At 59.0% G+C, this 23,871-nt stretch overlaps 1 protein-coding gene across 1 annotated transcript in view; it reads right to left on the bottom strand.

Moving 5' to 3' along the window:
* Positions 1–23,527, bottom strand: part of PLXNA1 (plexin A1) — a 122,212-nt gene extending 98,685 nt beyond the window's left edge. The window contains exons 1-3 of the mRNA XM_075762126.1: positions 23,381–23,527; positions 7,547–8,893; positions 1,131–1,313 (exon numbers count right to left, since the gene is read on the bottom strand). Of these exons, the coding sequence (XP_075618241.1) occupies positions 1,131–1,313; positions 7,547–8,749 (1,386 nt within the window). The 5' untranslated portion in view covers positions 8,750–8,893; positions 23,381–23,527. The remainder of the gene's footprint in view (positions 1–1,130; positions 1,314–7,546; positions 8,894–23,380) is intronic.
* Positions 23,528–23,871: the final 344 nt, after the last annotated feature.

Raw genomic sequence — 23,871 nt, 5'->3', positions numbered from 1 at the left:
TAAAACCTCCCATCTGGAGCCCAGCGGCAGGAGAAGCTGCCAGCAACGCGACACCGGTCCCTCCGGATCCCTCATTGATCCAGAAAGAGGAGCTGCCTCCGTCAGCTCCCCGCAGCCTTGCTCAGCCCTGGCGCCGCCGTGCCCCCCCCAAGGACTGCAGAAAGCGAAACAGAGTTTGTAGGGCTGGAGAGGACACCAGCACCCTGCCTCCCACCCCAACAAATGTTGCCCATATCCTCCCTGCCCCTAAATACACTACCAGGCAGGGCTGCGGGCAGGTGGGGGGCCCAGGGGAAACACAGGCAGTGCGAGTGGGACAAACACAGACTACCCCCCAGCAATGGCACTCTGCCCCTGATTCCTGCCAGGAAAGCCACCCTGCCTCCTCCGGGGCACCCTGACCAGCACAACCTGAAAAAATGCAGGGTGCTGTGCCCAGGACAGGGTGCTGGGGCTCCTCATGAGTCACAGAGCAATGGGCAGGACCCCCCAGCCAAGCCCTGGTCCTCCTGCCCCTGGCAAGGACCATACCAGGACTTTGGTGCTGCCTTTCCCTGGCTGAGGATGCAGTTAATGCAAGCTGTGTTTATACAGGGCATGTACAGCTGTAATTATAGGCACGATGTTATGATAACAGGAAATCCGTGCCCTGTGGAGATGCAGGCAGAGAAAGGCACACACGGAGCTATTTGCTAATTGCCACCAACAAGCAGCCTTTTGTGCCGTGGCGGGCTACAGGAAGAGAAGTCTCCCCCACACAGGGCTGAAGCCATCAGCACCCACCTCCATCCACCCTGCCCACGTCAACGGCAAAGCCATACAAATCCAGACAGAGCCCACCCTGTGGCAGCTACAGGGCAAACCCACCCGCCCTGAGAGACACCGGGACAGGCTCTGATCCACCAGCCAGGACTCGACGGCCCTAGGACACAACCTTTCCAAAAGATAGAGTTTTCATGAATTTGGTTGGCAGGGAGGAGCAAGGGGAAATTGCCCCTCACTGGTCCTTTGCATGTTACCCTCAATATATCAAGTCACACTCTGATGGAGGCACAGCCCTACCTGTAGCCCCAAAGGGCCAGCAACGCCAGCGGACATCCCTCCATCAGCATCACCAACGGCTTTCCTACCTTTTTGATCTTCCCACTCCGTGTGCCCGCAAAGACGACGGTTTGTCCTCTGTAGTCATAGGCAGCCACCGAGGTCATCCCATCCTCCTTATCCACGAAAAGTGGGGTCCCCTCAATGGTGACAGTCCCACCTAGCGGCTGGTTAAAATCCTGTCCACAGAAATTGTCATCGATCTGCAGCGGCTGTAGGAAGAACACAGAAGAGAGGTGAAATTTTTGCCAATGCCTTAACATGCCGGACCTCCCAGATGTCCATCAGCCACCTCCCACCTCTACCCCATAGGCTATGGCAGCTTCGGCAGCACCATCCCTTGCCCTTCCTGTCCCAGCCATCCCACCTCACCAGCTGAGGGAATGGATGAGCTGATGCTTCCCTGAAATTCCCAATGTGCTGATGTAAGGCACTTGATACATCCAAGGCACACAGCCTGTCCCTGCATCTGAACAAGCTTTGCAGACCAAGACCAAGGCTCTCGGTCCTCTGCATCTTACAGAGCAGCACTTACAAACCCAGCGGGAGACAGCACAGCACCCCCACTCCCCGCTCCATCCTCACCGCTGCCATCGCAGACACGTGGGATGCCAGCATGAGCTCCCCAGCACACACACACACACCCCCCCTCACCCCAGTGCTCGCTTCAAAAAGAAAACAGCTTGGCAGTAAGGCAGGAGGGGCTGCATCCTGCGCCCCAGCCTTCCCTCAGAGACAAAACACTTCCCAGCCAAGGCTGTGCCAAGACAAACGGGTCAGGGCTCTTGAAAGAGCCTCGCTTCACATAGCAGAGCCTCCAGCGAACACACTACCCACCTGCCAACCCTGCTCCTCCTCCTGTAGGAACATCTTCGGGAAATCCCCACATTTTTTTTTGTGCTGCCTTGCCCCAGACAAGGCGCCTGGCTCAGCCAGCTGCCTCCTCGGCTCAGCGCTCACCCACGGGTCTGGGAGAAGCTTTTGCAAGCTCTGCCCACGGAGAGGCAGAGGCAGGGCTGCACCGGCCCCTCTCCACCCTCGGGGCTGCAGCAGTGGGAACCTCCAGCGAGGACAGTCATGCTGACTGGCACGGTGAAGCCAGAGGGATGCCCCCTGGGAAAGCTGGGATGCAGGTGGGGGAGTGGGACCAGGACCAGCTCTGCAGCGCTCACCTCCTCCATTGAGCATCCTCGCTGCGTCACCCTGACCTGCTGAGCAGAGTGACATCCCCCGGCCATGCGTATCCGGCCTGGGGGGCACATGGGCCTTCCAGAGGTCCCACACTAGGCAATGGCTGCACACGGTCACACAACATCAGCAAAATCCACCCCCAGCAGTCCCCAGTCTGTCCCCAGGCAGTGATGGGCTCTGGCCAAATCCCTGAGGGTGGCAGCGAGCCTGGGTGCAGGAGGTTAGGGTGGCAAGGCAGGCACAGCGGATGGGGAGGCAGGCTGCTCTGGCCACAGGATTTTTCCGCTTCATGAGGTTCCTTACATAACTTTGAATTTAAAGGGGAGAGAGGTTTTTTGGCAAGCAGTGGCCTCCAAATAGATGCCAGTCCCCAAGGGGTTTTAAATGCATACATCATGTGCATGGAGCATATGGGAAAACGCCGAGCTCCCGAGCTCCACGTACACAAGGGCAGTAACCGGCCCCATGATTCCCACCCACTGCTGCCCAGGAAGCGAGGGTCAGCCCAGACAGACTGTGGCCAGCAACCCGAGACACCCATGGGGAGGAGGGAAAACAAGGTGCTTTTCCATGCCTGGGCGTGATGCACTCGCAGCCACAATGGCTTTAGCCTCCCGCAGCCACAGCAAGGCTGCCTGTCCTCCTCGCCGTGCCGCCACACCAGCCCCGAGGCCAGTGGTCCTGCTCCCGGCTGCAGGGGGAACTCAGCACCGTGCCAGGATTCCAGCGGGGGAGGACCAGGAACAATGCCAGCCTCCAACGTTCAGCCTTGCTGGACGCTCTGGGGATGCTGCTCTGCTTCCTCAGTTACTCTAACTTCTGTTTTTGCGGGGTGCCTGGGTAAGTATACAGCCAAAGATCAACTTCCTCGCCTGACCTTTGCTTATCCTTCCCTAAAGTGGAGGAACTCCTACACTCACACATGAGAGATGAGGGGATCCCCAAAACAGGAACATGTGGCACCAATGCAGCGTCCGCAACCACAGGAAAAGGGGGGGAGGGGAAGCAGGACCTCTCCATCCTCTGAATCCCAGCCTTCCAAGCGCCCTCTCCTATCCATCATGCCAAGCATCCTCCTCTGCATCACCAGGCTGGGTATTTTAAAATATCTGAGAAAATTAGCAGATCTGAGAAAATTATCTTCCCAACCACGGGCGAGAGGGGAGCAATGCTCCAGCCGATACACACCTCCCATCCGGATACCTGGGATCCTTTGCTGGGAAAAAAACCACTCTTTGGCCCTCACAGCCCCTCCACCCCGGCAAAGCATCCCAGCACGGTCCAGCAGCAGTAGCACAGGGGTTGAGGACAAGGCCACAAAAGTATTTAAGCCCTGGCAGCCCCTGGGGGTGCAGTTTCTGCTCTCTCCACAATCTGCCGCTTCCCCAAACCCTCGGCTGCTGAATATGCAGGAGGAGAGATGTTTACGGTGTTTACTCCTCTCTGCTTTGTCTCAACAAACTCTCTGGGAAACGACAAATACAGCTGCGCTCCGGGACCTCGAGGAGCACCCGCCGCTGCGATGCCAACACCACCTCGATAAATAATTACGCCGACAATTAGCTCATTAACAGCAAACTGCCTCGTTAGGGAAGCGCAGGCAGGAAGCACAAGGAGGTCGGGCCAAGGGCAGTGGTACAGGGGTTATGGCACCAACAGCCTCCGTGGGGAGGGATGGAGGGACGCAAGGACAGACAGAGGGACCGACAGGGACCGACACACACCACGGCACACGAGGGCCAGTGACCTTGCAGCATTTCAGCTTGCAGATGGTGGGATCTGCAGGAGGCATGGAGCTCTGCCCACTCTCCCATTTGGAGGGGTGTTTGCAGGGACCATGGCCTCAGCCCATTGCAAGGGGGGCTGTTTGTTTCAGGGTATTTTTTATTTAATTTGGGGGGGGGAGGGGTATTTCATTGTTTTCCTTTGGCACCCCTCTCAGCTGCGCCTGGCCCCCAGACACCCCAGGCCCCCACCTCTGCGGTACTGCAGCCTTCTCCTCTCTTCCAGCACTAACCCGCCTCCCCAAAACAGGGTCAGGAAACTTTTTTCCCTGGGGGAAGCAGTCTGCTGGAAGGGCGAAAGCAGGCCCGCAGCACTGAGCAAGCAGGAGCGGGCCGTCTCCTTGATGCGCTTTGTCTCATTGCCTCCCTTCAAGCCCACTTACGAAAGTAATGAGGGAGCAGACAGCGGAGGCGAGGCTCATGCGGCTCAGTGTTATTAATTAGCCAGTAATTCGCCAGTTAACACCAATACAGGCACACCCCATCCCCCCGTGGCTGCGATGGAGGATGCAGGGGACTCCACGAGCCAGGGAGGAGGTTGCAGGAGGCAGGTACAAGGCACATTTTTGCACATTAATCGCTGCCCAGGAATAATCCCAGTGCAGTACAGTTTACTAACATCTGCATTTCTCTGGTTGCCCCCGGGAACGATTTGGCTTATCCCAGTCCAGTTTGGGCCAGTTTGTCACCAGCCATTGCCCTGTGCCAGCAGGCTGGGCAGCGAGCCCCACCAAGGACTCAAAACTCATTTTCTCCCTCGGGCAGTGCTGCTGCCCACGTCTTGCCGGCTCTGGACACTGGTTCTGCCTACGCTGCCAGCCTGCGGGCCGAGGACTCCAGGAACCCCAAATCGCTCCCTGCTGCAGCATCTCCACTCCAGCTCCAACTTGCTGCCCTCTCCCAGCCCTGCTACATCAGACCCTCGTCCCCCATGAATGGGGGGACAGGCACGCTGGGGAGATGCACCGAGCACCTCTGGCCGCGGGCATGCAGACCTCCGTCCCTGCATTACACAGGGACAGCAAAGAGCTGAGTTACACAACACCGAACCCCTCTTCAGTGAAACACCACGAGCAGAAAATCCTCTGGGCAGGCTCAGGAGTGGTTTAGGCAGTGAGGATGGCACAGGAGAACGGATCCAACAGTGCCACAAGGTGCCTTTGCTGTGCAGCGAGTCCACGCACGGGTCTGAGCACGCCAGCACGAGGGGTATCGCTCCCCTTCCCGCTGCCAGATCGCTGGATCCCAGAAGGGGAGAGAGAGAAACAGGAGACTGGAATTCGCTCCGCTCGCCAGCACCAGGGAGGAACCACTAACATCTCCCGAGCTTGCTGCCAAGCCTGGCGGCCTCTCCTCCTGGCTCTGACACCAGAGAATCAGAGCTGCCCTGCAGCGCCGGGGGATGAGCATCCCTCGGCCCCGTGCGGGGCACCGGCAAAGCCCCCTCCAGCGTCGACCAGCCTCAGACCCTCGCTGCCTCGAAGGAGGGGAGCAAGAGAGCTACTAGGATACTTTCCATACAGATGGGGTGTAAATCCCAAGCAACTACTGCTTTGAGCAACTACATTCTGCCTCCTTAAAAACAAAAGACGAACATGCCCTTTATTTTCTGGCGAGCCTTCACCACCAAGAGATCTGTCACTGCCATGACCCACCCCCGAGGTGGCTGCATTTTATTTGGGGCACAGAGATTCCTGCCAGAAAGAGGTTACATGCTCCACGGGGTCTGGTTTGGCTTGTGCTCAGCACAGCGAGGGGCTGAGGGCTCCACTCATGATCCAGTCATGCCTTCCCCAGCTCTCCTCGGCAGCTGGAGCAGGACAGGGACAGAAAACACCACCTGGCTTCCCTGGGGGAGAGCAGCACCCCCCAACCCAACCCATTCAAAACCACTAGCCACCCCCCATCGTGACAGGCATCCTTCCACCCAGCAAGTCCGCAGGACCCAAAGAGCACCTGGAGATCCACCTGCTCGCTCGGGCTGGCCACCAGGTAGCAAACCCAGGACCCTTCTAGCATGAAACCACCCTCAAAATGCAGGAGGGCAGAGCCCCCTCCCCAAACCTGGGGGGCACGGTCCTGCCACGGAGCACTGGGGGACGCAAGCCGGGAGCATGGGAGGCAGCGGTGAACATCTCTGCCACCGGAGCCAGCAGCTGCGCGACCCAACAGGCAGCAGTGTAACGATTTCATCATTTTCCAGCAAAATTGAATTAGTTCAAAGCCAAAATCTGATTTGCGAGCCCAGCGCTCTTGACAGCAAACCCTTTACTTTGTCAGGCAGCTGTTAGCTGTCTCCTCCAGAGCTGCAGGGAGGACGGCGGGAGGGAAGGCAGAGTTGCTCCGCAGGGACCCCCTGCCCACCTGCCTGCACCACCAGGCACCCAAAACCCTGCTCAGGCAGGGCTGCGGGCTTAGCAATGGGTGCGAGCACCAGCAAGCGGGGCTGAGGGTAGGTGGGCAATAGCAGGGGTGTCGGGACCTCCCAAAGACACAAACGGGAACCCCAAAACCCCTGTCTGACAGGTATCTGACCAGCCCAGCTTGGTGATGCCCAACGTAAGATCTCTCCGTCACCCAGAGCCATAGCCTCCCTGCAACCACTCCTGGTTTGTTACATTGCCTGGGAAAAAGCCCAGCAACAGTAACAGATGGAAAATAAACCCAGAGAGCCAAGCATGAAGGTTCCCCACTCCCCACCACTCACAGGCCCCACAAAGAGCAGCTGAGCCACAAGCAGGGGCCAGATGTGCCCACGTGAGCACCAGGCAGGACACATCTCCGGGGACAGACGGGAGTGCACCCTCGGTTGGGAATCACTGCTCTGGGATGCCAGCATGTGTCACCTCTGGGTGACAGTTTGCGCTGGCCACGCTCAAAACCCAACTCGCTCATGGTGCCTGGTGCCCTCTGTCCTGTTCTCCAGCATCCCACGGTGAGGATGGGGTCCCTCCACGCTAAGCATGACCAACTTCTACTGGGATCACCAATCTCCCTGCCACTCTCCATCAGGTCTGCGTTCCCTGTCCCCAACACCTTCTGCTCAGCCACCGCCAAGCCCCAGGTGACACAACACTCACAAATTCACGAGCCATGTGTGAGGGAGTCCCCAGCAGAGCTGCAGCAGATACCCTGAGGACTGAGCATCCTGCCCTCCCAGCCCAGCTCACCAACACTCCCAAAACCCACAGAGCAGGGGAACCAGAAGCAGGCACCTCCATCAGCACAAGGCCCCTTGCTTGGGGCTATCCACGGACACCGATGCAACCCAAACCCAGATGGCCGCCCCGCGATGAAGCCGCAGTCTCCGTGAGGAATGCTACCGAGGAAGCCGAGCGCCCAGCCCTTAGGGCGCCAGCCCTCCCACCAGGAAACACGGCGCAGGTCAGGTCACCGGCAAGGGTCCGGCCAGAGAGCACTGCCAGGAGCCAGAAACAGCCTGGCTTGGGTGGAGACAAGAGGGAACTTACCGAGTTGATGCAGCCCAACTCCTTATTCAAGAGCCAGGGCAGTGAGAGTTTCCCTTCCCCTCTGTAGCATGACTGGATACGCTCCTTGATCTTATCCTTGATCTTCTTCAACGTGAAGAGGCAGAGAACAGACTCCTTGGGAGGCTTAACTCTGTTTTTCTGGCCCTGGGAGAAGATGGTGAAGAGGATATCCTCCTGCTCCGAGATGCCCAGGTACTTGGCCAAAGCCTTGCCAGGCTTCGTCAGGTAGGCGTCCTGGATGAGGCGGTACTCGATGCCGTCCTGCACACAGCCAATGGGGAACTCCACGTAAGAGTAGAACTTGGGGTCATCCACACAGAGGCGGACAATCTTGGAGGTGAAAAACTGCTCCCCGGTGGAGTCAGGCGAGGTGAGCTGGGTGTCCAGCTGCAGGGTCAGGTAGTAAACAAACTGCTCACTGCTGAAACTGTAAATGTAGTAGATGTCAAAGGTGGGAAACTTGGAGAGCGTATCCGACGGGATCTTGAGCTGTGAGGAGACAAACTCGTCCTGGTAGACAAAGCCAAACATCTCCGCATTCTCCTCGTTGGCCATCAGCTTGCGGCTGGAGAGTGTGGGGAAGTACTCCGACTTCCCGTCAATGGGCGTCCCAATGAAGAGCTTGTTCTGTCCGTTCAGCACCTCGATGATGACCCCAGACATGGTGCCCGACTCGTTGACACTGGAGAGGTAGTGCTCCTTCCGGTGGTGGGGCTCACCCAACTTGAAGAGGTCATCCAGCCGCAGAAACTGGCAAATACCCTGGGAGGCACTGCCGCAGGCGATCAGCCGGTTCCCCGAGTAGTCCACCAGCAGCAGTTTGTTCACGTTGTTGGTGGTGACCAGCCCGTGCGGGCAGGACTGAACGCTGGGTGGAGGGTAACACTTCTCATTGTCCTCCACGGGCCCCGTCACATGGGTCCGCAGGAGCGTGAGGTTATTGGAGAGCTTGTAGATCCGATTGACAGCCCCCACGTAGACCTCCCCAGTTTTGTTGTGGACCACCAAGTGCGTCAAGCTCCAGTCTGTAACTGGAAAAGTCCTAAAGGGAGACTTGGGGCTGCCTTCCGCCAGCGGTAGCCAGGTGCTCCCCAAGAGCAGCAAAGTCCAAACGTTGACGGACAAGTGGTGCTTGAGCCAAAGGAGCCACATTGCAGCAGCCTCGCATTTGGCCAAGGCCATGCCCAAACCCAGCCACAAAATAAATAGAAACAAACCCAAACTAAAGGGATGAGGGTGGGAGGAGGAGCTAGCGGGACACAGTCTCCTCTGCTTCTGCTGCACTCAGCATTCAGGGCATCGTGGGCACGGCCAGTCCGGTCAGCCCTGGAGGGAGAAAAACAAGAAGAGCAGGGTTAGGTGGCTTTCCTGCACGGTATCAAGCCTGTTCCACCCCACCCAGCAGAGACTTTGCTGCTTTGCACTCTTCTAGCAGGCAGCCCAACAAAACACCCCCCACCAGCTCCTGCCCTGGAAGAAGACACATCCCTGGCGCAGGGACCAAGGGAGCCTGCGAGATGCTAAGGACAACCCCTCCTGCTCACACACTACTGCACACAGCACGTCCCAACCAAGGCGCTGCCATGTGCTTTGGCCCACCATCCAAGCCTCGACTACCAGAGTGCAGCCCCCTCTGAGGGCCATCACCCTGCCTTCCCCTCCACCTCCAAGCCCTGACCATCAGTGTGCAGCCCCCTCAGGAGGAGCAGCAGCTGCCCGCGGCCGCTCACTGGACCAGACCTGCACGTCCCTGGCAGCCAGCAGCCTTGCGATGCGCTGTCACACCTACCGCATACAAACGCCTCGGCTAGGCGTAGCTGGCCCCAACCTGCTTTTAAGACCACCAGCAGCACCAAAGCGGTAGCCGGGAATGGCTGCTAACAAGCTGCAAGAGGAGCCCACCGGGTCTGCTGTCCCTGCCCCGCTCGCTCCACAGCAGCACTGGGAGCGGATGCAAAAACCCAGTTTACAGGAAGCACAGCCCGAGCCCCTGCACAGAGGAGGACCTTTTAAAGGAGCTGGGAGAGCGGAGAGCCCTGGCACGCTGCCTGCTGTCCCTGCCACCCGCCTGTCTGACAAAGCCCAGGAGGGCCGTGGGCAGGAGAGCAAGCCGGGCACGGCAAGGAGAAGCACGTCCTTCTGGCATTTATACGCATTAAGAAACGCAGGGCTAGTCATCAGGCAGTCGGCTTGAGAGGCTCCGGAGGGACGAGGGGGCACACGCAGGGAGGATGGGGAACTCTGCACGCCGCTGTGCTGCAGCTGGGGCTCACCAATATGGAGCAGCAAAGCAGCAAGAAGCCAGCCGAAAGCCCACACCGGTGTGACCTTTGCATCCCCTGCAGTGGGGAGATGGCCTCAGGCAGCCGACGCAGACAGCTCTGCCCTCCGTGCCTGCTCAGCAGCCCCTCAGTGGCACCCCCCTCCCTGTCTTCTCCATGCCCCCCGCAGGCACAAGCACTCCTGGGCTCACGTGGGGCTGTGCAATCCCCCCTCCCAGCACACGGCCCACCACCACGACCCATCTGCCCGGGGGGGGACCATCCCTCCCCAAGGCCCGCTGCCGGCACACGAGCTGAGCCCTCAGCTCCCCACCCCAGCTGTGGCAGGTAAGCCGCTCCAAAAGTGAGTGGAGGAGAGCCTCCCTCTCCTTATCGCCCATCTCTGACTCAGCTCGGGATAACCTGCGGGACGATCCCCACCAGGGAGTGGCCGGGTAGGAAACATGGCCCACGGTGACTGCGCGGCTCTGCCGGCATCCTAGGCAGGGCAGGGTGTTGTCAGAGGTGACCCACCCCCTTGGAGGGCTGCATCGTCGCTGGGCCATATGGGTACCCCAACATCTCACAGAGCATCCTTCAATTCTGCTGCCCCCTTCCCAAGCCACGAAGAGGCCTGAGGGAAGGGAGAGACTTTTTCCCCCCTTCTCCTGCTCCCAAAGAACGCAAAACCCCCTCTCCCTTCCCAGGGCAAGCCCAGGTCTGCTGGGTCCCTGGCACTTCGGGTAAAGCTTCCACACCACTTCCAAACCCTCTCTGCGGATCTGCCGTCTCCACCAGCTCTCCCCTGCCCACGTGCTCACCACCCTGCTCCCTTCCACCCCCCCAACACATCCACCTCCAAGGCAATAGCCTCGAGGGAGGTTTGGGCAACAGTGTATGGGCAACACTGAGACCAAAGTCAGGTGCCACAAAGCTTGGTGGGCGTGGAGACAACCAAAGCATGAATCCACCAGCCCTGGAAATCATCCCCATGGTCCTAATCTCCCATTCTTGCCATCTTTCCCAACATTGGGAGTCTCCTAGCAAAGAGCGTGCAGCCACACCACTGCCAGGGCGAGCGTGCTGCCAGGAGACAGTCACACTGTCCAGCATCTTCATTTTTACGAGCTTGTCGGTAAGAACATAACCACGAGCACCCCAGATAGGTGCTTATTAGCCCCAAACCATACCGAGGCATGGGACCAAGCCGTGCTCTTGGCACAAACCCCCCAGTTAGCTCAGGAAGCCGCCAGCCCAGCAAGTGCGATTTCCTGCCAAGTTGCCAGAGGTAGGTTTCCCACCCCCAGAAACCAGCACAGCTCTCACCAAGCTGCTGCAAACCGCGGGGCTGAACCCCTCCAGGAACAGCACAGCCGGCTCCATCGCCAGGAGATCACCGTCGACACAAAACTCACACACCAGCTGCTCAAAGGAGGAGGAGCGGGGAAGGTGGTACAGTTGGAAGTGGGAGCTTGGTGCAGCGTGGGGATGCCAGCCGGAGCATCGCCCTGCTGGGACGGGTGAGGGGGACAGGGAAGCCACTTTCTGAGTGTGTTCCGTGATTCATTGCTTCTATTTCAGGGAGCAGGAGAACTGCTGCCACAAAGTAGGGCTACAAAGCCCAACAGGAGATTCCCAAATTAACGTAGGGAACTGTCACTCAGGAGCTGGAATGAGAGCAGAGAGGCAGAGCTGGGGCGAGCACAGAGATGACACTCTGCAGAGCTCCTCTGAGATTTCTGCTCCTAAATATACGTTAGCAGCAACATCTCATCCTAGTGCCCCGACACCAGCAGGGCTTTTATCCAGTCCTGCTTAAAACCATCAGAGCGATTATTAAAAAAAAAAAAAAAAAACAGCAGGAAAGGTTAGCTTGTCTGCTTTCTTCAGGCTTAAATGATCTGGGTACCTAAGACTTGGATCGAATTAAAGCGAGGTCCAGCCCCACAGTGGTGGGGGCAGCAGGCAGCCCTGCACCAGAGCACAGGCGCCTGCACGGCCCCAGCTCCCTGCCCCGGGGGCAGCCAGGGAGGAGCTACACGGGGGCCAAAGGACATTTCCCTCCATCACATCACCTCCAGTCCCCACGGAGAGGTCACAGGCTAACAGCAGGGCAGCTCCTCCACGGGCACACACTTTAAACCATGCAGTACCTAAACCCCATGGGGCTGCACTCAAGTAGCACCTTGCCCTGGGGAGGATCCAGCCCAGGACCATGACACGAATGCTGCCACGCTCACGTGCTTGCCAGTGAGACCTGCACCATGCACACTGTCACCACAATCCCAAAGCGTGGAAAACCCTGAGTAGACACCCTGGAGCCAAGCCCAGCTTTGAAACAGGCTGCAATAAAATAACACACCCCAGCCTGGAAGCACACATGCCAACTAGGAGAGCAGGACCAAAAATACACCCCGTTACACTGCCTGGGCAGCAAACGATGCAGCACAGAGCATCCCGGAGAGCATCCCTGCACAGGGCTGGCTCACCCCGCAGTGGGGAACGCCGCCGGCAAGACAGCGCTGCATGCTTGTGTTTGTTTTCCATGTGCGCGCGCACACACGCATATATATACACACACAAACATATAACAGCAAACCTGCCGTCAGAAACAAAGCCAGTGAAGCAATTGCACAAGCACCAAATCCACCCCAGCCCCTTTCATCCCATGCCAGAAACAACGTTTGCTCACGGTTTCACCTCGGAAGTGGCCACGCTGAGATGGTCGCAGCTGCTGCATGACCTGGATGGGGCTGCCTGCCTCGGCGCAGCCAAGGCTCACGCACCCCAACTTCAAAAGAGCCTTTCATCAAAAAGCTATCAGCTTCCCCTGCAAATGCCTGCGTCCCACTTGCTCGCTGCTAAAGAGGTGGCAAGGGGCCACAGCATTTGTCCCCCGAGGCTGTGGGTTTCCCGGTCCTGCAGTACAGCCAGAAACCTGGGTTTGGGACGGGAGATCACGCTTTGGGAAAATAATCATCACTTTTGATAGCACAAAGCAGGAGTACTGGGATGGAAAAACTAACCTTAAAAGGCAAAGACTGGACACAGCATTAAGGACCAGCTCTCCACTCGTCCGGGCAGCGCGTCCAGAGCTACAAAGCAGCAGCCCTCACGGAAACAGCCAAAGCTGGAGTTTAAAACATGCCAACGAGCACAGAAGCGCACATCTGGCACCCACAGACCCGCTTGCCGTCCCCGCTCCTGCATCACCGCGACCGCAGCGGGCTCACATCGCTCCCCGCCAACACACACAGCCCAGGAGGAGCCTCACGGGGTCCCAGGCGGGTCTGCATCCCCAGGGCTCGGGAAAGCCTTGCTTGTCTTGGAGAGAAGCTGCTCTTGAGCAGTGGGACGAGGCTGCAAACTGCCCCAAGAGCTTTAGAGCACTTTGCAAGGGAGACTGGAAGAGTGAAGCAATGGGATTGAAAACCCCCACATAACCGACCTCTGAAAGGGGAAATGGCATTTAACGGGTCTTTACCTGCGATCTCTCCAAGTCACTTGCTGCTCTCAGCAATAGGGAACAGTCCGAGAAGGAACCGACTCCATTTTCAAACACCGGAGCTGCTAGGCTGCCAGTAATTAGCAAAGGGGAGAGAGGGGAGATTATCCGGGGGAGAGAAAAGCCCGCAGGCCACAGGAGAGTCAGCCTCACCATACAGCTGGTGTATTTTTAGGTTCGTCTGCCTGGGAAAAGCCTTGCAACAATGAGGAAAGGCTGGTGGTAGTACCGAGTTAGAGCTGCACTACATATGCAATCGTCTGCAACAAGGCTAAACTTTAACTCCTTCCTTCACCGCACACAGTCATTAAAAACTATTTGGCTAGGGTCTCCCCCCAGCAAGCAAGTTAAATCATTACAAATCTTATCCCTGGCTTGAACCACATGCTGATGAAATCAATGGCAAGCTCTGAAGCTGTCCCGCTCCAATCTCCATCCCTATCACCCGCATCAGGAATATCTTTAGCATCTTCAGTTTCATCCCAGGCTCCTGCCATCCCCCGGGGCAGGGGCCGAGGACCCCATCCTGCCCTGTCACTGCAGCGCACGTGGGCACGCAAGCTTCCACTCCTGCCCTGCAAGGATCTTCTGGGCAAGGAATTCAACCTCTTCTGTCTCGAGAAACGTGACAAGGAGAAGCAGCCATCTACTGCCTAGGGGCTTCAAGAAGAAGCTTGACCCTCAGCAAAAAGAGGCATAAAAGAACAAGTAGCAGGGAAATAAAATAGCATTTCTCAAGCGCACAATTCCCCTTGCCCAGCCCTCCACAAAAAGTCACGCCACGCCAAGGAAAACAGCTCTGGAGCCACCACATGCTCTTACCATCAAGAGACTGCATGCTGCCCTGCAGAGAGCCATTCCCAAACAGGCTCATGAGCGTTTCTGAGATGGAAATGAAGTCTTCCCCCAACTACAATGTCCCAAGGCAGAGCGATACACAAGGATGGTCCCAGCAGTTCCTGCCAGGACTGCTTGTCCTTGCTATGGAAACCAGGCATGGACCAGGACCCATTACACGTGTTCTCCAACGTGTTCAGCGGTGCTAGAAGTGCAAGCCAATGGCTGTCCTTTGCATTATTCTCATATCTCATCTGGGTATCCAGATGCACAGCCCACGGCTGACCATCCACACAGGATACAGCCTGCTGCCTCCCCATCCTGCTTCAGAAGTGTGTCCATCACCACGCATGGAGCAAAACACCTCACCCCTAACCCCTCTGCACCTCTCATCATGCTGCAGACTGTGACCCAAGGCACCAGAACCCCAGCTACGGGACTGTGGCTTCCTACTAGCAACACTCAGGCCAGCTCAAGGCTTCGCACCCCAGACTGATGTCAATTTTGCCACCTCAATCGGGACCACTTAACAACATTTCGTCCCCAGCTTTAGAGCAAAGAAGTCCAGATCAAGTCCCCTGAAGGCCACCTTCCACCTTGGCTTTGGCCCATGTGCTCCAGACCCTGGTCCTCACACCCCATCAGTCCGCTCCCCCATGCAAACATCCCAAAAACCAGCCCTGTGGGCAGAGGTCACCTTGGTCCAGCTGGACCTGCAGAGAGCCTGAAGATCTCCCAAGAGCCAACAGAGAAGTCCAACGAGAGGCCCTCTGGCCACTACCATCCTTCTCTTGTCTGATCTCACTCCCTGTGGCATAACACATTGCTCCTTGCTCCCAAACCCATTGCTCCATGTCTTTCACCGGGCCAGGGCAGCCATGAACACAACCCGATGACCCAACCCTCCCCAGATCAATGCATCTCTTCCAGCCCGGTTCTCCAGGGAGGGCTTTTCCCTCTTCAACACACACCCCCCTCCGTACTTCCTAACCACCTCCACGAGGCCAGCAGGAGAGCTGCGCTTCCCCCAAACCTCAGCGCAAATCCGGGGAGCTCCTGCTTTGCAACAACACACTGAAACAGGAGAATTCCCGGGTGCCAGACCCCCCCTACTCCCAGCAAAGGGAAGTCGCCCCAGAGCCGGCTTAATCCTGGCTGAGCTGAAATTCCCATGCTTCTGCCCGGCCCCATGCTGACACCAGCGCTCATGCCGTCATATGCTGAGCTGAACATGACCGCCGCCAGAGTTAGGTCCCATTAAAACAGACCACAGAACTTCTGCAAACGTGGTGTCACCAGCTAAACCCCAAGCCGTATCTGCCTTTCCTTCCCCCACAGACCTCTCACCCCTACCCCTTTCCCATCCCAGCCGTGCTGCCCCGAGCACCACTGCTGGAATCGGCTCAGGTCCCAGCTCCACTTTCCCTGCGGAGGTCCCAGCTCAGCACAGCCCCATGTTCTATTTGCCCAAGGTGGAGCAGACCCAGAAGCAGCGAGTCAGCCCGAGAGCTAGTGGAGTCTGGCTCGGCAGCGGGATGGGCAGAGAGGGGAAGGGACAGAGCCCAAAAGTCTCCCCACAGCAACACCGCCACCAGGGAAAACTGCTCCGAGAGACTAACGAGGGCTTCATTTGCAGCAGGACAGGCGGAGGGCATCCGATAAAAACAGGGAGGCACTGCACGCACCGTGGCAGGGGCCGTGCCTGCACTCTGCCCTCCTGCTGGCAGTGCCGCCCTGACCAGCAGCACCGGCACAGCCCCCGGCACAGCCCCCGGCTCCGGCACGCCTCCACCCTGGCCGCCCACGGCAAAGGGGTCTTACACAGCCCAGCTGGGAGGAGCAAATTTCCACGCGTGGGCACAGCACTGCCCGAGAGGTGCTGGCTGGGACAGAGAGCAGAGCAGTGCTGCTTCTCTCCCAGCAGATCCTGGCTGCAGCTCCAACCCACGCTGGACACAGGCGTGCCGCTACAGCCTGATGCTGTGCACGAGGGGCCAAGACCGCGACAGGCGCTAGCGCAATGGATCTACTTATTCGCCAGAAAAACCAAGAGGACGTGGCTGCCCACTTGTGCTGGGAGAGCTGTCCAAGCACCTTTGCCAAAAATCCGCTTTCTGCTAATGAAGGTGGCTGGATGGCAGCTCCAGCGAGTGCCGTCACCCCACCGAGGGCCAGGGAGCCGTGCAAGGCACACCCGGCAAGCCAAAAGACGTCCTGCTCAGAGTCCCAGTGCAAGCTGACGCACGCCCCTGGCACGCGCGCACCCCCCCTCCCGCCTCTCACCCACGCAGGCACGAGGCCGTGCAGAGCAGGACCTCTCCCGCGTGTGCCGGCAGGCCTGCGGGCACTGCCGCCGTGCCGACAGTAAGGAATAATAACGGGTGTCGGTGGAAGCCCAGGCTGCCGGCGGCGTCACGGGCTCGGTGGCGGCTCTCCTTCGGAAGCTGCGCTGCCTTCCTGCCTTCCTCCTCCCCCATTTCTTCCCGATGACATCAGCCTGAAAAACAGGTTCTTGACTTCAGAAGGGCTCATCGGGCTGATCCTGGTCCCGCCGGAGTGCGGAGAGCCCCCCGTGACTCCAGGAAGGATGCAGCCATCCAGGAGCCGGACCCCGAGATAAGCAGCGGCAGGCAGGCAGGCAGGCGGCAGGCAGGGACCCTGCCCGCACACCAGCACTTCTAGGAATAAAAACACTGAGGAGGAGATGGGGGGGGAGGGAGCGCAATGCTGCGGTGCTAGGGAATGGATTTTAAATGTTTTACGGTTACAGAGGCCTCGGCAGCTGTAAGCTTGAGCTCACACCTCAGCTCTGCTGCTGCTCAGGTACGGGGCAGCCCGACCCACCCAGGGCAAAAGCCAAAACCCAGGGCTGGGTCCTGGCCCCCTCCGGCTCCCAGAGACCAACAGCAAGTCCTCAGGCTGGCTAAAACAGTAAGACAGGGCTTAACACCGCCCAGCAAAGCCTTCCGAGGGCCACAGGGCTGGACTTGGACCAGGGGGGAACATGATTCTGCGAAACATCCTGCCCACCAGCCAAGCTGGAAGATTATTTTTAAACTCCTCCTAAAATATTTTTGGGTTTTCCTCTTCCCCTGTTGAAACTAACAGTCTGAACAGGAAGAGCAAAGCAGCCGCCTGTACACAGAGCACGGCCGCACGCACAAAGCAAACAACTTATTGCCATTACAATTACCTGCGATGTTATCGGCAGCTCTGACGGGGTCGGCATTCGCAGGAGGAAATGTGGTTTTCACATCGTATCATTTGAAATGTGAGACCATTCTTCCTCCCGCCCTGCCCGAGGGGTTGACCACCAGCAGCACCCACATACGCCGACGTGACATTAATGGGGAGGGGGGAAATGACATTACCGGGGTGGGGGAAACCAGCCCCCGGAACGCTGGGGCTGCATCACACAGGAAATTTCTTCCTCCAACACAAGCACCACCGGGAATCTGCCTTTCCTCTCGCCAGGGATTTACTTTCTGCAAGAGCCTGAATATTTTGACACACAAGCAGTTGCTTAACTAAGCACGTAAAGCAAAAGCACTGGCAAAGCTCCTACAATGATGTCAAGATTTGCCTGGATGGGGGTAGCGTCGGTTGTGTCCGGGGCCCGATCCTCTGCGATAGCAGAGGATCGGGCCCCGGACACAACCGACGCTACCCCAGAGGATCTTGGAGCATCCCACCCGGTTTCCCGGTAATGGTGGGAAACCAGCCCCACTCCTAAGCCCTCACGTGCCAGACCGCAGCTCTGCTCTGCCAAACTCCCAAGAAAACGTGAATCGCTCGACATTTATCAGTTCAAAACACCCATGCAATTAGCAAGATTTTTTTTTTCCCCCTCCCTCCAGTATAATTATATACATTTTAATGCAATTACCACCCCTGTATTTTGTACATTAAACAGTAGGCAACCGAAAGAAGAGAGAGGCTTTATTTTTCTTGGCTTCGTCTTTCTGAAAATAATAGTATGTTGCAAAAAGAGCTCCGGCAGAAGGGCTTATCTTCACCGGAGAAAGAGGGGGAGCAGATGGAAAACGGGAAGGGGGAAGGAGGGAGGTCCCGAGGGGAAAGCGGGGATTGCAGTGCCCCTCCACGCTGCCCTCACCCTCCAGTCCCTACACGTACCTAACACCTGGAAAGCGTCCCAAATACCAGGGGCAGGACTCAGAAACAGCCTCAGCCTCCATCCTCCGCTGCCGACGGAAAGGAAAACCAAATCAAGCAAATGGTCGTCGGTTACTCAACCCGCGAAGCTGGGGTCATTAGCCGGATTAAAGCTCCCAAGCTCCGGCCAGCAGCACGGATAGCAAAGCACAGCTAAACTGCCCAAATTGGATTACTACCGCTCCTGGGTCTCCATGCCAAGTTGCCCAGCAGATTGCGGGATGCTCAAGACGGGGAGGCGGGTGCCGAGCCCCGGGGTTGATCCGCAGGGTGCTGGGGAGAAGGAGAGATTGGAAGGAGATGGTCCCAGCACGGCGGGTCCCCCAGAGCCCTGCAGCCCATCCCCGCGTCCTTGTCCTGCTCTCGCCCTGGGCACTTTCTCCAGCGAAAGCCCTCGCAAGCTCAGCTCAAGGAGCAAAGAGGATATCGCACCACGGCTCGCACCAGGCCCCGGATCGACCCCAGCAGTAACCAATCTCCTCTGCGGTTCAAGCGGCTCACGAGCGTCTCGGACCCCAGGCACAGACCAGCACGCACCAGCCCACAGGGCAGCGGCAGACTCAGCCCCCATCACACCAAGACACCTCACTCCATAGGGACAGAAGGGTCACCCAAAATAGTCTGACTTGTGCCACGCAAGAAGACTTCAGAGGAGAAGTGTTTGTGGAACGCAAGCCCGACGGTCTGGACATGGAGTTTTTCTCCAGACTCAAACATCTCGGCATGCCGGCAACAAGGAGGAGGTTTGCCAAGACTTGGCTAAAGGGAAAATAAACTTTTAAACGTTTTTAATTCAAGGTTTTAAACAGTGGTTTCCACCTGAAACAAGGGCTGGAGGCAGCCGCAGGATACTATGAGAAGCAATGCAAGCAAAGACACCTCCCCATGCCCAGCTGCGGTCCGACAACCCGGTGGGAAGACGTGCATTTTTGGCTGCATGACATGCTGAGCACAGGGGAGATGAGCCGTGTCTGCCCACGCCTGGCATGGAAACCATCAAGATTTATTTGTTGGCTTGAGCTTTTCTCCTCCGTAATGCACAAGATGTTTGCTCAAACCTGACTTCCAAGCATAGCTGGAGAACCACGCTGAGGTATCTACATGCTGCATCCACGGCCAGGACTAAGAGGGGCACAGCTGAGGCTGCGGGTCAGAGACAGTGTCAGAGCACACGTGTTCTCACCACATACCACCCATCTGCAGCGGGATGTTCCCCATAGCATTACTGAGAACGTGTTATGGGCTACAGTCAGAGAAGGTGATTGCCTCCAGCCTGAAGCCAAACCAGCCACCCCAGCGCTGGACGGTGGCAAACACTCGCTCCTCCCCACCTAGCATGGAGCCACAGTGCTCAGCACCTTGCTGGGAAAAGGGGCTCCAGCCCAAACCCAGGAGAGGTAAGGGAACGGGGGTCACACTGAACCAAGCTCCCCCATCACCTGTGATTCCCTGCCCTTGGCACACCACCGAGCTGTTCACCAGCCAAACACTGGCCAAGAGCCCTCTGCCCACTGGTTTCCTCCATATAGCACACAAGTATCTAATGACACAATTTGGAGGAGTTATCAATGGATCACAGAGAGTGGAACCCAAGGTCTCCACGCATATGTCCCACCAGCTCAGGTCAATGCAAAATTTGAGCTTGCAGGCAGTGAGGATGGCATATAGGCATGGTGGTGACCCGTGCCCCCCCTTCCCGTTGCCACACAGAGGGGTGGCAGCACCTCCGCTGCCCTGCCTCTTCCAAGGTCCACCTTCCTTCTGCTGTGCCAGGGGTGCCAAAAAACACAACAGACCCCGCGCTGTGGTCACAAGCAACCACAGCACCAAAACTCCCTACGCAGAGAGGCTGTCACAACAAAGCCCCGCGGGACTCCGCAGAAGCCCGATGCTGCGGGCAGGCTCCCCTCGGTTTGCAGGGAGCCAGCAGCGCCAGCACCGGCCTCTCCTGCTCGGAAATTCCCAGCTCGGGGCCGAGTCCGGCTCTCGCCGGTGGTTAGTGCTACAGCCACAAGCAAGGCAGGCAGCAACAAAGGCTCTGACCCGCGCTCAGCCCAGAGAACAAACACGTACAAGTTTCCTTCATTAAGTCCAATCCCAGGGCCAGATCCTTCCCTTTGTTCAACGGATGTCAAATGCAGCAAACCCACCGAAATAAATTGCCTGGCATGACATTTACACCCGGGGAGCAGGGCAGGGGCCGGCCCCAACTGCTGCCGGGATGGAGGAGGGGAGGCAGCCCTGCCAGCACGCAGCAGCGCCGCTTTTATTACCCTCTTCCATTTCGGCTGCGCAAAGCTCCGGCAAAACAGCACCCGCCCGGAGCTGCCGGCGTGGCCCTCAGCCGCTTCGCCGCCGGCGTTAGGAGTTTCTCTCTCGCAGGGCCCTCCGCCTCGCACGGGAAAAGGGCTTTGTGTTACGGAGAGGCGCAAGGGCTCTTCTGCACGGCTCCGTGCACAGCCCGAGCACGCACAAAGGCGGATGCCTCCGCTTTGCTCCAAATTCGATGCGTCTATTAAAAAAAAAAAAAAAAATAAGCCAAGAGAGGAAAACTCTTGCTGGTGCCGCTATTGCTGTGCTAACAAAAACAACGCCACCAAAACTTTAACCTTTAAGGTACCAGCTGCGGAAAGCCCAGCCACTCCACGGAGCAAGAGCCAGCCAGCCCCTGGCGCTGCCTCCCCGCAGCCCCTTGGGAAGCAGCGCATCCAGGCTCGCCGCTCTCCGAGGAGCGGCACCGGCAGCCAAAGCCGCAGGCGGATGGTGAGCGCCGGATCTCGGTCCCTCCTTCCCCGCACAATCGGGTATTTTGAATCCAAACTTCCTTACCAGCCTTCCTTACGGCCCCGTGCAGCCACGCCGCTGCCAGAGCCGGCATCCACCGGCACCAGCAGACCGCGCCGCGGCGAGCAGGCAGAAGCAAAAACCTTCCCCTCTCACAGCCGCTTAAGAAATTATCCGTGCATCCTCCGAGAGGCTTCTGTCCCGCTGCTTTTCCTTGGCTTCTCCACCTTTCCATCCCGTTTGGTCACCAGTGTCTTGAGAGAGAGACATCGAGTCACTCGTTTTACCCACTGAGTATATACAAAAGACCCTGAGATTGTTCAGGAAGCAATTAGTCGCTGTTCAGAGGAAAATGGTGTTTTCAAATGGATAACCTTTGATGTAGTCAATAGCCTCAGCTCCTCTTTTTCTTTTTTCTTTTTTTTTTTTTTCTTGCAGCCACACACAAAAGAAAAAAAAAAAAAGAATAAAGAAATCCAGCAAAAGGCTGGTAATTCCTCTGACACAGCCCTCGCTCAGCAAAAAAGGATTTTCTCGCAAGCTGGAGGAAAAGCGGCTTCGGCCAGGCAGCTCATCTGCCCAACTTTTCTCCCCTCCGTGTCCCAGAGCATACGAGAAGGATCATGAATATTCATCCCCCCGTTAGCAGGTTCTGCTTTTGTTTTGTCCTCCCCAAAGCAGGAGGAAGCGGGGAGCTAACAAGGGAGGTTAATGCCTGTCTTTTCTCTCCCATCCGTCTCCTCTTTAACCAGTGACCTTCATGTTAAGCCCTGTTTACACACCAGCCCCCCTCCCCTGGCTCCCCCCACCCCGGCGCCCGGCCAGGGGCAGAAGGAAGAATTTCCACGCAAGGAAGACAAGGAAAGAGAAGGGATTTCGGGATTTATTTCAGCACGCCACTGAGATTTGGCAAATCCCTCCCCGCTCGCACACCGGAGCTGCCGTGTGCGTTTGCAGGGCAGAACCGGGAAAGGCAGAGGGGCAAGGGACACCAAGGCGCAGCCAGCTTTATTCACCCCCTTCCACGTTAATACCGGGGGCGGCAGGCGCGCACCGGCACGCAGCCCCGCACACAGGTATCGCAGCCTCTAACGCCTCCATCAGAGAGATGCCCAGGCACTGCGCTGCAAAACTACAACACGATCGCAATAGTAACGATTATAACGAGGGCAACGGCAGCCATCCCACAGGGCACCCCGCCTCGCCGGGCAAACCCAACCCGCTCTGCCAGCATCCCCGCAGCGCTCCGCCGCCGGCTGCCGGGAGAGGGAAGCGCGGGGGGAACGGCGGCTCTGCGGGTTTCGGGGCGAGCCCGGCCCGGGTGCCGCGCACCGCGCCCCGGCGGGATGCGGGGACGCGAAGCAGGAGGGATGCAGGGATGGCAGCGGGGACGTGGGGCAGCACGATGCGGGGATGGCAGCGGGGACGTGGGGCAGCACGATGCGGGGATGTGGGCGGGGATGCGGGGCAGCACGACGCGGGGATGGCAGCGGGGATGCGGGGCAGCGTGGACGCGGGGATGACAGCGAGGATGGGAGCTGGGATACGGGGCAGCACGACGCAGGGACGGCAGCGAGGACACAGGGCAGGGCGGATGCGGGGATCCGAGGCGGCGAGCCCGGGAGAGGCTGCGCCCCGCTCACGTCTCCAGCGGTGCGGGACTCGGGCGGGCAGCGGGGCGGCGGGCTCCCCGCGGTGCCGCACTGGGGAAGCGAATCCCGCCGAGACCCGGGGCGGGCGGGCTGCAGGAGGGAGGCGGCCAGCCCCGCCGCTGCACCGGGCCGGGAGGCACCCCCCGGCACCGCCCGCCCCGGCCCGAGCAGCACGGAGCAGAGAGGCGGCCCCCGCCCGGTCCAGCCCGCACCTGCCCGGTCCCCGGCAACCCCACTGCGAAAACCACGCGGGGCGTGGGGCGGATAAAGAAAAAGGCTCGGTCCCCGGCGGGTGTTCGTCCCCCCGCGGGAGGCGGTTCCCGCGGCCGCGCTCCCGGAGCCGCGGGGCGCAATGCGGGCTGGCCCCGGGGCGGCAGCAGCACGGCGCCGGCCCGGCCCGGCCCAGCCCTGTCGCCGCGGCCCCTCCGCGCCCCCCGACGGGCCGCCGCTGCCCTGCCCGGGCCAGCCCCGCTTCGCCGCCGCCGCCGCGTATTTTTGGGGGCAATAAAGACAAATCCGTGTATTTTTAACAAATCAACCAATCGGGCACATAAAGGCACGAGCCGCGCCCGCGGAGGAAAGTTGCAACCGGGTTACTCACGGCTCCGGTCCCCGCTCGCCTCCGCCGTGCCAGCCATAATTGCATTCCACACCGAGCCGCCGGCCGGGCCCCTGCCGCTGCCGTTGCCGCCGCCGCCGCCGCCTCCTCCGCCGCGCCCGCCTCCCCCCGCCGCCGCCCGGGGCTCCGCGCCCGCCTCGCTCGCGCCGCCGCTGCCCCGCATGAATGGGACGGCGGCGCGGGGCCCCGACAGAACGCCGCCGCCGCCGCGCGCCCCCGCCGCCGCGCGCACGCGCACGCCCGCACCGGCGGAGCGAGGGAGGGGAGGCGGAGGCACCCGCGCGCGCCGCCTCCAGGGGGCGCCCAAGGGGGGGGAAGACGGAGGGAGGGGAGAGGTGGGCGGGGCCGCCCCGCCCTCTGCCTGCCCTTAAAAGGGCGATGCCGCGCAGGGAGGTGGTTTAAAAGCGGCCATGGCGCGGTGGGGACCGAGCACCCCACGCAACGCGACCGGGCGGTGGGGCCGGTACCCACCT

The sequence above is a fragment of the Balearica regulorum genome, chromosome 10, assembly GCF_011004875.1.
Source record: "Balearica regulorum gibbericeps isolate bBalReg1 chromosome 10, bBalReg1.pri, whole genome shotgun sequence".
NCBI classification, from domain to species: domain Eukaryota; kingdom Metazoa; phylum Chordata; class Aves; order Gruiformes; family Gruidae; genus Balearica; species Balearica regulorum.
The sequence above is the reverse complement of the archived record's forward strand: the minus strand, read 5'-3'. Positions and strand labels throughout refer to the sequence as shown.